The sequence below is a fragment of the Sinohyriopsis cumingii genome, chromosome 12, assembly GCF_028554795.1.
Source record: "Sinohyriopsis cumingii isolate HCF-2022 chromosome 12, ASM2855479v2, whole genome shotgun sequence".
NCBI lineage: Eukaryota > Metazoa > Mollusca > Bivalvia > Unionida > Unionidae > Sinohyriopsis > Sinohyriopsis cumingii.
Genome location: NC_142972.1, coordinates 29,369,969 through 29,385,845, shown reverse-complemented (window position 1 = coordinate 29,385,845; position 15,877 = coordinate 29,369,969). Strand labels below are relative to the sequence as shown.

The 15,877-nt window shown below is 36.3% G+C and overlaps 1 protein-coding gene across 1 annotated transcript in view; it reads right to left on the bottom strand.

Annotated features, from left to right (window-relative positions):
* Positions 1–15,877, bottom strand: part of LOC149786164 (DNA-directed RNA polymerase I subunit RPA2-like) — a 182,786-nt gene that overhangs the window by 24,099 nt on the left and 142,810 nt on the right. Inside the window, exons 24-25 of the mRNA XM_089976517.1 lie at positions 9,213–9,309; positions 5,215–5,356 (exon numbers count right to left, since the gene is read on the bottom strand). Coding sequence (XP_089832643.1) covers positions 5,215–5,356; positions 9,213–9,309 — 239 coding nt within the window. The remainder of the gene's footprint in view (positions 1–5,214; positions 5,357–9,212; positions 9,310–15,877) is intronic.

Genomic DNA, 15,877 nt, shown 5'->3' with positions numbered 1-15,877 from the left:
CGGAGACACAGGCATTGGCACATGATTGAGACAAGTGGAGGGAACTGGTCAGATGTTCAGCAGCACAGTGCCTCAACGACCACACTAGGTCATGAGACTGATGATGATGACAATGATGATGAATGCATATTTATAAAAAATATTTATGTACAAAACCCTGTACCCACCTACACCTCTCCCTCGATAACTCGCGCACAATGGGGTCCACAAAAATAGACTGTAGTGAGGATGCGAGTTACCAAAAAACCTCCAAAAATAAAAAAGATCGCTTTGACAGAGAAAACCGGTGTGTGTTGGGCATTAGGGAACTGGGTTGTTTAATGACTGAATCCTCATTTTACAATCACGTCAATAATAATTTTTAATAATGCACTTTTTCTAATGAAGTTGTTTGTTATTTTGTTTAAATAACACTTATTTTCAAAATGTCCAACATGTGAAAGATCGTTCCAACTGGTTTCAACAACCATCACATGTACGCAAAAAATCTGTGTATTACGTCACTGCTTTTTGTTTTCTTGATGGTTCTGGTTCCCATATTGGTGTTTAAAAGTATCCTGCCAAATCAGGAGCCCACAGAGCAGGGAACTAGACTAATTGTTGATACACCACCAAACAAGATTCCTTTTTTTCAAAAACACATGACATTTATTTCGTGAGACAATCGTCTACATCAAAACTCTATTTTTATATTGTTCAATTAGTACAATATTGAGGGAAGTAATAATGAAACTTCTTATCATCCTTGAGGATATCTCTAAGTGCCAGTTCAAGAATTCTCTGAAACTCACTTGCCCACAATGGTCCGTATCTGTGAAATCAAGCTCTTTATTTTACGAAGTATTCATTTCACTTGGCTGCCTTGTTATCTTCGATCAGTTATGAAAGAGTCGGTTAATTTAAGGTAGTTTATGTTACATATACAATAACATTTATAACTGACTGATCAAATGAAGTGAGTTCACCTGACATATGACTGGGACCACTGGATTTTAAGTTTGTAGGACTTTTGTGCCTTCAACTTTTCTTTTATTCCACCTCCATTATTTGATTCAAAAAGACATAAAATGATAATATAAAGGAGGCCAGCTTTTTAATTCAAAGCAAATACTGCAAGTCAGTTATCAAAACACGGTCTGCACTTAATCAGGTTCTCTGATAAATGCTCACAGACATAGCTGTGATGCATTTTATGTTTAATTATAAGAGGACACATTGCATTTATGACGATTACACTTAAAAGGAACTAAAAGATAGAATTAGAACACAAATTTCAATTGATAAATAATTATTTAATTTGTATTTATTTATTAAAGTACTGACCACTCGGCGTAAGTGACATTTTCATTGATCAAAATTTCCTTACATATTGTTAATTGCGGTGTACTAGGAACGTCATTTAGAAAGAAAATGTAAACAATTGTATTACCTATTTTTAAATTTGATATTTCTTAATGTTGATTAAAATTTACAGGTCCTATCTACCATTCGTGATGATAAAACAAGCAATACATCAAAGTTTCTGTTACCAATTTTGATCACTATTTTTGGGGTATTTTCTGGTTTGAAAAATGGGATATACACCTGAACCCACATTATAAGTGGGTTCGCAAGTTTTCAGGGCACAAGTTATCGAGGGATCGGTGTATTTACAATACATACAAATATACAAAATTCAAGTCCAGCACTACTCAATTCATCCTAAGGGACCTGTAGTAAGCACTTTTCAGGTCCAGCAGCTCATTTTCAGTGTAGATCCTGTCTATAGCTGACCCTGGTCTACATTTTGAAATTAAAAGTGCCTCTACAATCTCTGCACTCAATTTACTCTTGAAGTCTGTTTGATTTTTCTCACTAGGGAGAAAGCTCGCTCACAGTGTGCAGATGAATGAGGTATTGTCATAAAAGAAAGCATTATTTTTTTCAATATTTTGAAGACTACTGTTCCATCTTCCTTCAACTGGCTGATAGCAGCCCAGATTTCATCAGCTCTATTTCTCAGACATGACTGAATATATGTGGACTGATATTGTGCTGTTTCCAATTTCACATCTGCTGAAGTCACTTCCTTAGGTAATAATACTGAAAATCTTTCAAAGAAATAATCCAAAGATGCCAATTTAACTTCTAGCTGTAATGCTGGATCCAAAATTTCAGCATGCTTTAATAAATCATCTTTATGGGGAAACTTGTCTCTAATATATTTTGCTGATGTCTCAAAAAACTTTCTTGCCCCATCATAAAAATCTTGCAGCCTCTGTTCTCCCAGGTGGACCTCATCTTTTCTAGCAATAAAGTCTATTGCAGGCTGTCCAAACAAAATATCTTTATCCTCTTTCTGATGGTGCTTAACTTCAAACTGAACTTCTGTTACAGACTGATAAAGCATAGCTGAACGCTACACAAACTTCAAAAGAATGGTTCTAAGCTTTTCAAGACATCTTTTTAGCACATGTATTAATGGTGCATCACTCTGTATTTACATCATCAAAAAATTTTAGAGCATCTACCAAGAAAAGACATACAAGGTGATTTGTTGGAGTAGAGAAGGTGTGTCTCAGCCTACTTACTTTTCCTTTTAAAGATCTGGATGATGCAGACTTCTCTTGCTCTTTGAGAAATTCATGAAGAGGGTACCGGTTGTCCATAATTCTTTGTAAGCATCTGCTGATGCTTAGCCATCTAGTTGAAACATGTTTTAGAATTTTATTTGCTTTTGTATCATGTAGAATCTGCATATCTTTGAACACTGCTTGCCATTTACTGCTTTTGTCCAAATAATAATATACATAAATCAAAAGTTGGTCACCATTAAGTGGCAGACATGCAGCACCCTTTTCTGCCACTATATGTCTCAGGCAACACAAACAGCCTGAAAGATAAATTGGGTTGCTCTTTAATCATAAACCCATAGACTCCTCTGTCCTTCCCAACCAACACAGAGACATTGTCAAACCCAAGAGCCAAGCAATTCTTCCAAGGAATGTCCTGAACTTGTAATTCATTCTGTACCAGATTGAAAATTTCTTCAACTGTTGCAAAGCCTTCAAAAACAGAGATTGAGAGAATGTCTGATGTTCCTGATGATGGTACTGGATCAACAATCCTGAGGAAAGATCTTGAAGTTTCCTTGATCACTGCTTCCATCCGTAGAAACAGTGAATGGGCAATTTCAAATTCTTTCAGCTAATTTCAATGTAGTATTGGCCTCTGTTTCTTTAACAATAGCAGTTCCTTTTGATCTACCATACTGAAATTGATTACCAATGTCAGAGTCACTAAACACAATTTTAAAAACCTTTCAAAATATATCAATTGCACTTACAGACAGATTGAGTTCAGTAATAATATCTACTAACATAACTTCAGCTCTAATTACATCAGTCTTAGGCACAGAAGATGAAGTCACACTAGATCCAGCCGACAATGAAATAAATCCAACAATTTTCTTAGAGCATTTAACTTCTTCTCCAAGGTTGGAATGCCTTTTTCCTGAAACGTGTCTGCATATATTGAACATTCCTCCAGACTTTATTGAAAATTCACAATTACAGATGTTGCAGAAAGCATTTGTGTCTGCATTTTTTCCTGGCTTTAGGAATTCATACTCCTCAGTTTATTCTATATGAATACATTGAGAACATTTTTTTGATGTAAGTTTTGAATCACTTTCATTGATATCCAATTGCTTTTTAGAAGCCATGAATTTTTTGTCCAGAATCAAAAACAACTCATTGTAAACAGAATGTAAAAGAATCTGTGAATGTAGATTTTTGTACCTGAACTGCCTCAGAACACAAGCATTTGCAATGGATATTTTAAACCATCGCACATGTGCAGATTCGATAATTTCCTGTTCTGGTCGGTGATAGCAAATTTTATGACAAGCGGATATTTTATCCTCACTTTTTGCAGATTTTCAACACTAAATGGGTATTTGCAGGATGCAAAGGCAAATTTGGGCATTTTGTGGGACTAGTATGCAAAATGCGGGACAGCAGGCATGTCTGTACCTTGGAAGACCAGGAAGGCAGTGTCAGTGTTGGAGGCAGAACAATCACCAACCTGCACTTCACTAATGATATCAATGGCTTAGCAGATAAACAAGAACTGAAAACCTTAGTGAACCGTCTCAACCAAACATCACTAAAGTATGGGATGGAAATCAGTGCTGAAAAGACCAAGTTAATGACAAACAACATTAAGTGGCATTTCAAGGGAAATGAGAGTGAATGGAGAGAAGATGGGCACAGTGACAAGCTTCAAGTATCTTCGTGCTCTAACCTCTGATGAAAGTTTAAAACCTGAGGTTCTATCCAGGATTGTTTAGACAACAACTGCACTGGCTAGGTTGGAACCTGTTTGGAAGGGCAGCAGCATTACACTTGGGTCTAAGATCAAACTCTTACTCATCATATCCATATTCCTGTATGCACGTGAGACATGGACAGCAGAACTAGAGAGAATAATCCATGCTTTAGAGATGGGATGTTATTGAAGGATCATGAAAATCTCGTATGTAGACCACATCTCCAAGGACGAGGTGGGCATTAGAATCCAAAGTGAAACTGGATCATATGAAGATCTGCTCATCACAATAAAAAAAACACAAAATAAGATGGTATGGTCATGTCTTGCATTCATCTGGCCTGTCAATGAAAATTCAAAAGGGCACAGTGAAAGGAAAGAGAAGACAAGGCAAACAGGAGAAGAAATAGAAAGATAACATCAAAGAGTGGACAGACGTGGAGTTTGTAAAGTCCCAAAGAGTAGTGGAAAACAGGGCAACATGGAGAGAGATTGCCACAAAGTCATCAGTGGTGCCCTACGACCAGCCAGGTTATGGGAGAAATGAAAATGAAATAAAAAATGAAATCGAGTAAACCAAAATTAAAGTGACTGTACAGAAAAAGTATCAGAATGATGTACCAATGGATGACAAGGTGGGTGGATGCACATTATAACACAGTACATTCTGCCTTTGGGTTCTAGTAACAGTTTTTAAAGAAATTTCCTAAATTTGACAACTCTCATACTATTTTGATTTAAACTGTTTTACAATGACATGTTTATGTAATTTCCAGTTGATAGTGTCAACAGAAGCATCCTCTATGGTCATTTGTAAGATTTTATAACAGTGTGAAATCTTGTGTCATTAGTGATCAAATCCCTTCAAGTTGGAATAGGTCAGAGACTAGAAATAGACATACTGACCTTGATCCTTAAGTCAATGCAGATCCTACTGAGGTGACCCGTCCCTGTGTTATTGCCCAGAATCCTTATCTGATGCACAAATGCTGGTTCACTGCTCTTGTACATGACAACCTTCATCTCACCAGTCTGGAGGTTGATGTAGCTAAAGATGGAGATGAATACATGATTAGATGTACCCGATCTAAAATGACCTCAGAATGGCAACCAATATTCTTCCATAAGTAAAACAAATTTTCAACAAGGTGTAAACAAATTATGTACTGCTATGATTGACTGAAAAACATACATTTACATTTAAAAGTGTCATCTGCAAAGGAAATATTTATGTTCATCAAAAAAGTTCATGAAGTACACTTGGTCCTTAATGACCTCCAGTTTCAAACCCCCTGGAGGTCAGTGACTTCTAGCTAGATCTCTCAACTCAATGTAACCTATGTTATTTTTAATTCATCTATCAAGCTGTATGTAATATTCAAATCAACACAACATAATGTAAAATAAATATAATCATTGTCTTGTTTGATTTTTTTCTCCATGCACAGCTACATCCTTAGCTGGACATTATAAGTTGATTGTTACTATCACCTTCCAAGTGTTTCTTTTCGCTAGATGACTTTTTGAGACCATGTAATAACATACATGCAAAAGCACAATAACACAAGTAGATTAAAATGTCTGAGGTCTGCAAAATCTGTACGAACATATAGTTAACTCGACATATTGACCTGACATCCCTATTCCCGTGTGGTAATAAACGTTCCCTAAATGAAACTGGAGTCAGTATGTTGCTGTTTTAACGGATCTTCTCTTTTTATAATGATTTTCATAGAACTTATACAAATGACCTGCATTATAAATGAGGGAACCATATAATGAGGGATGTTTCAAAATTACTCATAACAGTGCATACAAGCATGAACACCGAAGACTGAATAATATGAAATTATATTATAATTGGTTTTCACGAGATAAGAATTCAGATAATGTGAAATAAATTAGGCAGCAATTCTGTTTGTTTACCAATTTAAGTGGATCCATGACCATACCTGTGACACCAAAGAAGCAATGGTATATGGGGGGGGAGACTATATAGTGAGGGACCATTGTACATGTATATTTTGATTAAACATATCACTGAGTGTCAATATCCCAGAAAACCTTTTTCAAATGGAACAAATTAACACTAATACTGCAAAAATCTTCCCTTTCTTTCAAAAACTTAAAGTATCATTTCTATAATGGGGATAATGAAGTATTAATATGAGATGAATTGAATATATTGATGAAGTCACATAATAAATTGACTTTTAAAATGAAGTAAATTAATTTATTATGGGTTTTCTTCATATATGTAATATGTACATAATCCTACAATTCTCCATGCTGGTATCTCCTTTTCTAAAAAGGACTAGAAACGTCTCTTATCATTTGCTTCAAACTTATGAAACTAATTTCTATGTAACTAGTAAATCTTAAATTTATGAAGAACAATTAAAATGTAGTGAAGCTAAAATCTTAGTAAATTTTTCAACTTACTGAGAACTTTGAACTAAATGAATTAACATTTATACCCAATGATGGGTCGATGTTAGGACTTCTGGACTGCCAGGTCTTTCTTAATGTATTTATCGGTCACATCCAAAATTAAAATTTTAGGGTAATGTGACTTCATAATGGCATGAAGAAGAGGGAAAATCAAGACTGATATTCCGGTATAAGCCAGTTCTCCAGTCTGTAAACGTCCACTGAGATAAAATTTACTTGTGATTGGGCAACTACATCGAATTTCAATAATTTCTTCATGATCCAAGTTTGAATTGTCAGCAGAAATATTGTAGATTGAACATAACTGTAGATGTAATCATTAAACTGACAAAAATTTCACCAAAAAGCATCAAAAAACTATTCAAACGTTTACATTTATACTTAACAGAAAAATACACAAGAGTTGATACTGTATTCAAAATAAGACAACAGTCAATAGCCAAAAGTGTGGGTTTAAAAATGCTAACTCAAAAAAGTGAAGACAACTTGGCTATTTCTGCTAACTGGGGCAAAATGATCACCCCTGTGGTGACATATTTGCCTAAATGCTTCATAGTGTGGACCCTAACAAGTCATGCTAGTTGTAGACCCTAAAGGGAGTCCCATTCTGTTCAGACTGTTACACTACTGCACTGAGTACTCAATAATAAACAACTTCCAATACACAGAATATGCAATGATAAACAACCACCACTATGAGTACTCAGTGATAAACTACTACACTGAGTACTCAGTGACAACCACTACTACACTGAGTACTCAATGATAAACAATCACCACTACATTGTGTACTTGGTGATAAACAACCACTACTACACCGAGTACTCAGTGACAACTACCACTACAGAGTACTCAGTGATAAACAACCTCTACTACACAGAGTACTCAATGATAAACAGCCACCACTACAGTGAGTACTTGGTGATAAACAAAACTACTACACTAAGTACTCAGTAACAGCCACTACTACACTGAGTACTCAGTGATGAACAACTTCCACTACATTGAGTACTTAAATGACTGACAATAGGTAAGAGAATTTTGTGTTTGTTGTGGTAAAGCCTATTAGGCTAATTTGCACTAGCAATGTACATGAAATGGAACAACCCAATTTAAATTTGCACTGGCAAAGTACATGAAATGGAAGAACCCAATTTAAATTTGCACTGGCAAAGTACATGAAATGGAAGAACCCAATTTAAATTTGCACTAGCAAATTACATGAAATGGAACAAACCAATTTAAATTTGCACTGGCTAAGTACATGAAATGGAACAACCCAATTTAAATTTGCATTGGCAAAGTACATGAAGTGGAACAATCCAATCTCTCTGAAGTTCAGTAAATCATTGATAACTGGTGAAGAATAAAAAGTTTTTACACTTTGTTTCCTTGAATTTAAATGTTTAAGCAATTTTTATTAAGGGAATATTGCATAGGTTTTGTCTCAACTCTCTGAAGTTGAATTTTACATACATAAATGCAAAGTGTGGTTAATTCAGTAAAAATAGCTGTGGCAGTAGGATTAATTTTTGACAGCAAATGTCAAAACCCATCTGCAATTAAAAGAAGCTCATCAAAATGAAATTTTAGAACTCCTGGCTGGCTGAATTTGACTTTTGTGAAGCTCAGCAGCAAGTGGAATCATTTTATATTTTGCACATACTGTAAAAACTATACTGATATTAGTGATTCTTGAGTAATAGATACTGCAAATGCTATATTGACAGTAGATACGGCAAACACTATATTGACAGTAGATACGGCAAACACTATATTGACAGTAATCATTCTAGAGTAATACATACTGCAAACACTATCGACAACAGTCATTCTTGAGTAATGTCAACACCCAGTAGCACAGATACACCAACCTGCATTAGGGCAGATGCAGAAAAAGCATCATTCAATGCTCAGAAAAACTCGACAAGATCTTTGGGGAAACTATGAACAGTACTATTTAGTCTCTAATGAGTGCACAGATGAACAGTATTGACTCTTATTTTCAAACCTGCCAATGAGAGCAACAATGTCATTAAGTTAATACTATATTCCACAATCCAGTGGATTTTAAATTGAAACTGTGGGTTTTTTAATTTAATGTTGGTGTGGCTGTGGTTATGTGACTGTGTGAATGTATGTGTGTTTGCGTGTTGATATACAATAATTATAGTCTAAGGCTAATAAAGGTGGGCAGTGGATGGGGCAATTTTCTTAAATGATTCAAAGAAACATTTTATTTTATTTTTTCAAATTTGAATTTCCAGTTCTGCTACATTTTCTACACATTGATATAAGTAGATAGCTTATTCTCAATTGTACAATATTGGTATTTTGGGGTTCCACGCACTGACCTCCAACCCCACCAGCCTCACCTGTAACCACAAATACATTATGAGTCACAACAAGCCCCTAATACTCTCTGGAATGTTGGCAGGTATGCTGTTACCTACCTGTACAATGGTGAATTTTCTTCAAGGTAGGCTCCTACTGGGGGCAATCCATCCATTTCCAGTTTTCCCTCAGTCCTTCCATCTCCAGCAATACGACCTGTACCAGTTTTCAACAATTAGTAACTTTCACTACAATTTTAATAGTTTCTACATGGATTCTCACCACTTTGCACATGCCAGAATTAATGGCCAAAGGATATCATTTAATCTGAATTTTGCTATGTACTGCACACATGTAACATCTTTCATTACAGGTTATCTTTCATTGCAATGGTCTTGTATAGCAGTGATCTTTCAAGACAAGTTTATTGTATACTTGACAAAAACAGCATTCATTGTTTATTTCAAGAAGTAACAACTGTGATTTATTTTAAAATAAGCAAAATGTTAGGCACAATTAATTTTGTGAATGTAAAGTACCACATGCATAAGCTTTGTTATTTTGAGTTCAGGATTTTTTCTCATCTACGATTAACAATTTTCTTGTTGGCAACAGTGAGAGTCATCATGTTAAGACTCAGTATAAGACTGTATTAATGCACCTGAAATGTTAAGACTGTATTAATGCATCTGAAATGTTAAGACTGTATTAATGTATCTTGAATGTTAAGACTAAGTATTAATGCATTTGAAATGTTAAGACTCAGTAGTAATGTGTTTCAAATGTTAAGACTCAACATTAATGCATTTTAAATGTTAAGACTCAGTAGTAATGTGTTTCAAATGTTAAGACTCAGTACTTCAGACTCAGTATTAACACATCTGAAATGTTAAGATTTGCTATTAATGACTTTGAAATGTTAAGACTCCAAATAATTGCATCTGAAATGTCAAGACTCTATTAATACATTTGATATGTTAAGACTCTGTATAATTGCATCTCAAATGTAGCAGCAGGGAAGTTCTACAGACCAGACGGTTCCAGCAAAATAAAGCTTCCTACGCAAACTTTCTCCGTAGAAGCCTCAGATTGCATAAATAAACCTTCCCACGAAAACTAATTTGCGTAAATTCGACCCAGAGTGCATTTTTTATGTGTAAAATATATCATTCTGGACAAGGAAAAAATACAACTTTTCGGGAGGGGGTGGGAAAATAATCGGGTGTCGAGTGTGCACGCAAGATTGAGGCTGCAATTTCATGAGTAAATTTGATCAAGACCGATTCGATATCTACTACGTGGATCATGAAGATTAATCGTGATAAATCCGTGCGGTGTTGCCTGAGCGTGACTGAAGAAATTTTTAAATTTATTTATATCCATGTCGCCGTTACACCAAGTCTGATGAATATTTCTTAGCGTGTGAGTATCAACGCCATTGAACACCGATAAAATATTACAATTATCTCTAATAACTTTCGGAATCTGCGTATATCGCTGTGTCACGTAAATCACATCGGTATTCTTGTGACGGCCACGCGAAAATATCCTAGCTGGATTGGTCTGCTTATCCAGCATCACATCATCGAAAACAACAAGATTATTAACATCGCCATCTAAATTTTCCACTGATGGAGCTTCATTGATATCCGTGATAAATTCTATCGTGCCTTCGTCAGTATTATCGCTAAATTCCTTTAGTACTTGATAACATCGCTGATCATCAACGGATGGCGCAACCAAATACAATTTATCCCATTTTATCCATCGCATAATCAAATTTAACAACAACTGCGTCTTTCCAGATCCTGACGGTCCAATGATTATCATTCTTATCGAATTTGGTAACGCCGCGTTATGTTTCACTTTCTCGCGTTTCTTCGTGGCGGAAAAATCAATTACATTCATATTACTAGAATACATGGATCTATATTGTGTTAAGTGTCGCACGCGCACTGCTACGATAAATCCAATCGAAATCGTTACACGTAATAACAGAAACGCAGTTAAGGGTGAATGTGAAGTTTGCAAGACAATCAAGTTTAGATTTGCAAAAAAAAAAGTAGAACCGGAGGAGACATCACAACCTCCTTAACAAATCTACCTGGAGCTCCTTGGGCGAAATATCCCGGAGAGAAGCATCTGCCAGGATATAATTACTGCGGACCCGGTACGAGGCTAGATATGAGACTCAACGATAATAATCAACCAAATCTTGGCGAAGATCCAGTAAACGCCAGTGATAACGCGTGTTACTATCACGATCTTGCGTATCGTAGCGGGGATTTAGAACAAAGACATCTCGCTGATATTAGGCTAATTCACGCAATAGACGCAATTCCTGATAAAAATTTCAAAGAGAAATTGGCAACTTGGTTGATAAAAGGCGCGATGAAAGGTAAATTAGTATTCGGAGCTGGTAAATAATAATGGAGCAAATATATTATTCTCCGCGAGGATTCTGGCGAGGAAAATCAGCAATTGCCAAACTTGCCAAGGCAGCAAAAGTAAAGCATTCGGTTGCTGAATCATGGTTATCGAGACAAGCGGCCTGGCAAATTTATCTTCCTCCACCTAAAAAAATACCGTACGCAAGTTTCTCCGTCAGTGTCCCTAATGAAGTTCATCAGGCTGATTTAATGTTTCTTCCTCACGATACCGTTGACGGAGTTACATACAAGTACGTGTTAACAGTTGTTGATATTGCTAGCAGATACAAGGGAGCGGAACCATTATCAAATAAAACAGCAACGGAAATTGCAAAGGCATTTGAGAAAATTTATTCACGATCTCCATTGACATGGCCGAAGCTTCTCCAGATTGATCCAGGACGAGAATTTCTTGGTGCAGTTACTTCATTGATGAAAAAAAATAATGTTAAAATCCGACGTGGCGTAGTTGGTGTTCATCGTAGTCAGGCTATCGTTGAAAGATTCAACAAAACACTAGCGGAACGATTATTCGGATATCAATACGCGAGAGAATTTATCCAAGATAAACGATCTCACGATTGGGTAACAAGATTACCTCATGTGATTAACGCATTAAATAACGAAGTAACACGAACAATATCAATGAAGCCCGCAACTGCAATTACAAAAACAAATATACCACTAAAGCGAGATTCTACTATTTCACCGGTTCTAGGTAGTGTCACTGTCAGATATTTATACAAGGAAGGGGAAGCCGAGGGAGGAAGAAAAAGAGCAACCGATCCAACTTGGAGCGTTACTACACATAAAATATCAGCCGTAACAAGATCATCAGGAAGACCAGCAATTTATTTTCTAGATTCGTTAGCGCCACAACGAGGATTTACCAAAGAAGAATTACAAATAATACCGAAGGATACTCAATTACCGCCATCGTCGTTAATGTGAAATTTAATTCTACCTAACTGAGATAATTTTCTTACTCGAGACACAGCTAGATAAACTAAGTTTGACCAAGAAATTCTATCATCGACGATCCAAACTTGGCCATCTACTGTCAATCCCTGCGATGAATGTATCGTTGTTGCGTATCCAAGTTTCCATGGTGATCTTTCTGCGTTTATCGCATCATTGACAAGATTAATATCAACGAAAATAATATCATTCAAAACTAATATTTTTTCTTCTCCACATGGCAAAGTAACATTAATATTTTGTTTTCTGGTATCAGCGGGCCTGTAACACAACGGTACCTGTAATGTTGGAAATTTATCACAATGAAGCTTGAATAACATTTCCTGAATAACATCACGAATAATCTTTCTACTAGCAACAATCAGATGATCTGGACGCCACAAATTTATAAAAATATCCATCGGAGTCTCGTCGATTATTTTTCTCATTACATCGCATTGAAACTTATTCGGTTGCAATCGAATTATTTTTTTAAACTCGGTCAGTAAAATATCATTGGATCTATAATCAGCGTCGATCTCTTCATAATAGTCTACGAAGTTTCTAAGCCATTCATGAGGAGATTCACCATCAATAGGATCAGGTTGGCCATGATCTCCGCACATTATCACAGCGGTGTTTTTCCCTTCCAGCCAACCCAGGAATGATTTTAGCGTGATAAGATTTACTGTACAGATTTCATCAAATATTATAATCTTGTTGATATATTTGTTTCCCATACGAGCCGAATCCCACAATCCACCGCTGTACTTGAAATAACTGTGATACGTACAAGAATTAACGCCGCGTTGTCTTATTTCTCGCGCTAATCTGTGAGTTGGAGTCAACACAACCATATCGGATTTTGAAAATAAATTTATCGCTCTTGTTGTTTTACCGCTACCACCAGGACCGTTCATGTATACAAATTTGTTACGTGAAATCGGATCGAACGCAGATGCGGCTGTTGATATTTCTTCGCATTTATCTCGATGAAATTTATCACAATCTTCTACATCGGCATCCTCGAAATAATCTAGAATATCTTCGTTTTTTATTCTCCAAGTTCCCCAGGAACCATCAGTGATTAAATTTTCTAGCCTACACTGATATTTCTTATCTATATAAAATGAATCCGTTGCAACTCTTACCGCGATATCAGAAAATTTATTTATCATCGATAACAAATTGATACTGACGTAAGCGAGCATTGACGATCTCAAATGAGTATATTGCGCTGATTCTCCATCGAGATAACTAATCACGGTACCCAACTTCGTTCCATCAATAATAATATTCTCTCTGTTGCAGAATATTCCTCTCGACACTGTATCGGCAATAATAAAATCCATCTCGGCATCATTGATAAACAACCTAGCGTGGCGATGTTTATGATCAACTGATCCTCCTTGAGTAAATTTACCAATAATTTTTCTTCCGATATCTTTCGCATTCTCACAATCCGTTGGCAACCACACTTCGGTTTGTTTCCTATACGATATAATCGCCTCACTCACCGTCAACGATATTAACATTGACGAATCCAGCATATATCTCAACAATACCGTAGGGACCCATCTTCGCTGAGATAAATGTCGACCAAACCAAATATAACAAATCTTATGTAAATTTTCAGCAAGTTCGAACGAAGTAACATGAGCGAATCCTGTCATAACAAAATCAGGTAACAGTCCGTTAATCGCAACTCTCGTCATCTCGCTGGTTGGATGGCCAAATTTAGCAAAGTAATCTGCACAATCGCCATATCCGAGGAAACTTCCAGGATAGCATGCGCTCATATCAACGGAGATCATATCTTCGAAATAATACTTGGTATTCCATAATCCTCCATGACCGTATTCGATACAACTAAGTTGAATATCATTGAGATATTCATTCCTTGTAGGTTTCCACGAGTTTCTCTCTCTGGCAGCGTGAGCAGCAACAGATGGAATAGTAAAACAGTTCGTTAATAACTGATCAGGATTTGACGAATATTTCACCGCGATATTTTTCATCGATTCGTGTAATATTTCATCTCGGTAAATATCTCCTCGCGGCAATATAAACTGATCATACTTTTCTTCACTTGAGAATAACCAGACTGATATTGGATCAGACGCGGCTAATATTTTGATATATCTAAACATGGCATCGGAATTATCCTTTGCACCATCAACGGGATAAAATTTAATAGAACGATCCCTCGGGAATATCATCACCAACTGCGACCACGCATGTGAATTATGATCAACAATTTCGATTGGTGTTCCTCGAGAACTATACGGCGATGAATATAATATTTCTCCCGATAATGTTTTTACCGTGATAGGAAATTTAAGTTTCTTACTTAACGCAGCAACATCATCAATCGATGCACCATCAACAACCGTCTTTGCCCATGAGTTAATTTTATCCAATCTCAATTGAGTCAAGCCAGATCCACGACGAGCGTTTTTCATATGTTCGATAACTCGCTCAGCTACGCAGTTTATTTTCGGCGATTCCTTCATCGCAGGTAGATTTTTCACATCAGGATTATTATTCAGCCGATAAATTCCATAAACAACAGCGCTAGAAGGATAAGCTCTAGCGTAATAAGGACCGTCAATCCCCAATAACAATCCTGGCTTCGAATTTTTATCAAGAATAACATTTTTCTTACCGCCGCGTACTGGATCTCGTTTATCGCGAATGATCCAAGTATCATCGGGCATTTGTGCAATAAATTTTATTCCGAAAATAAATCGTTCTTCCTTGTGTTCGATTTTTATATGCTCGATTATCCTCTTCGCTCGCTCTAGATTCATCGTAGCATCAACGGAGTTAGTTTTCCATGTCGACCAAACATGAATCGCTCCATCATCGAGGAATTCTTTCTTTGCACGATCAACTTCAGGAATGATATATTCTGCCTCATCAAGATCAAATGCATCCATTATTATATTTTAGACAAATGTTTAAATTATATAATGCAATGTAAATGGATAACAGTCGGATCAACAAAATCATGCGATAAATCCTGCAGAGGTGAATATTGCGGAGCTCACATATATGCAATTCGACGAGGTAGTAAAGGACCACAACGATGTTTAGTTTGTCAAGTTGGCACTCGAGGAAAGACACGATTGTGTTTGTCCTGTGGAGGGAAAAATTATCGTGAGTTACGGAGATATTATGAAAGAAAATCTTCCTCAGTGATATCCTGTGAAGAAGATTATATTAATCGATTCAAAGCAAATTACGATTTAAACAAACAGAATATCATATATGGAAATGAAATTGACGATTCCTGCAATGAAAATCACGAACGAGTATAAATCACATCCAACCATCAGGGGTTACGAGGCATCTGAAGATGGTAACGTCAGAAACATTAAAACGAAGAAAAATGTTGG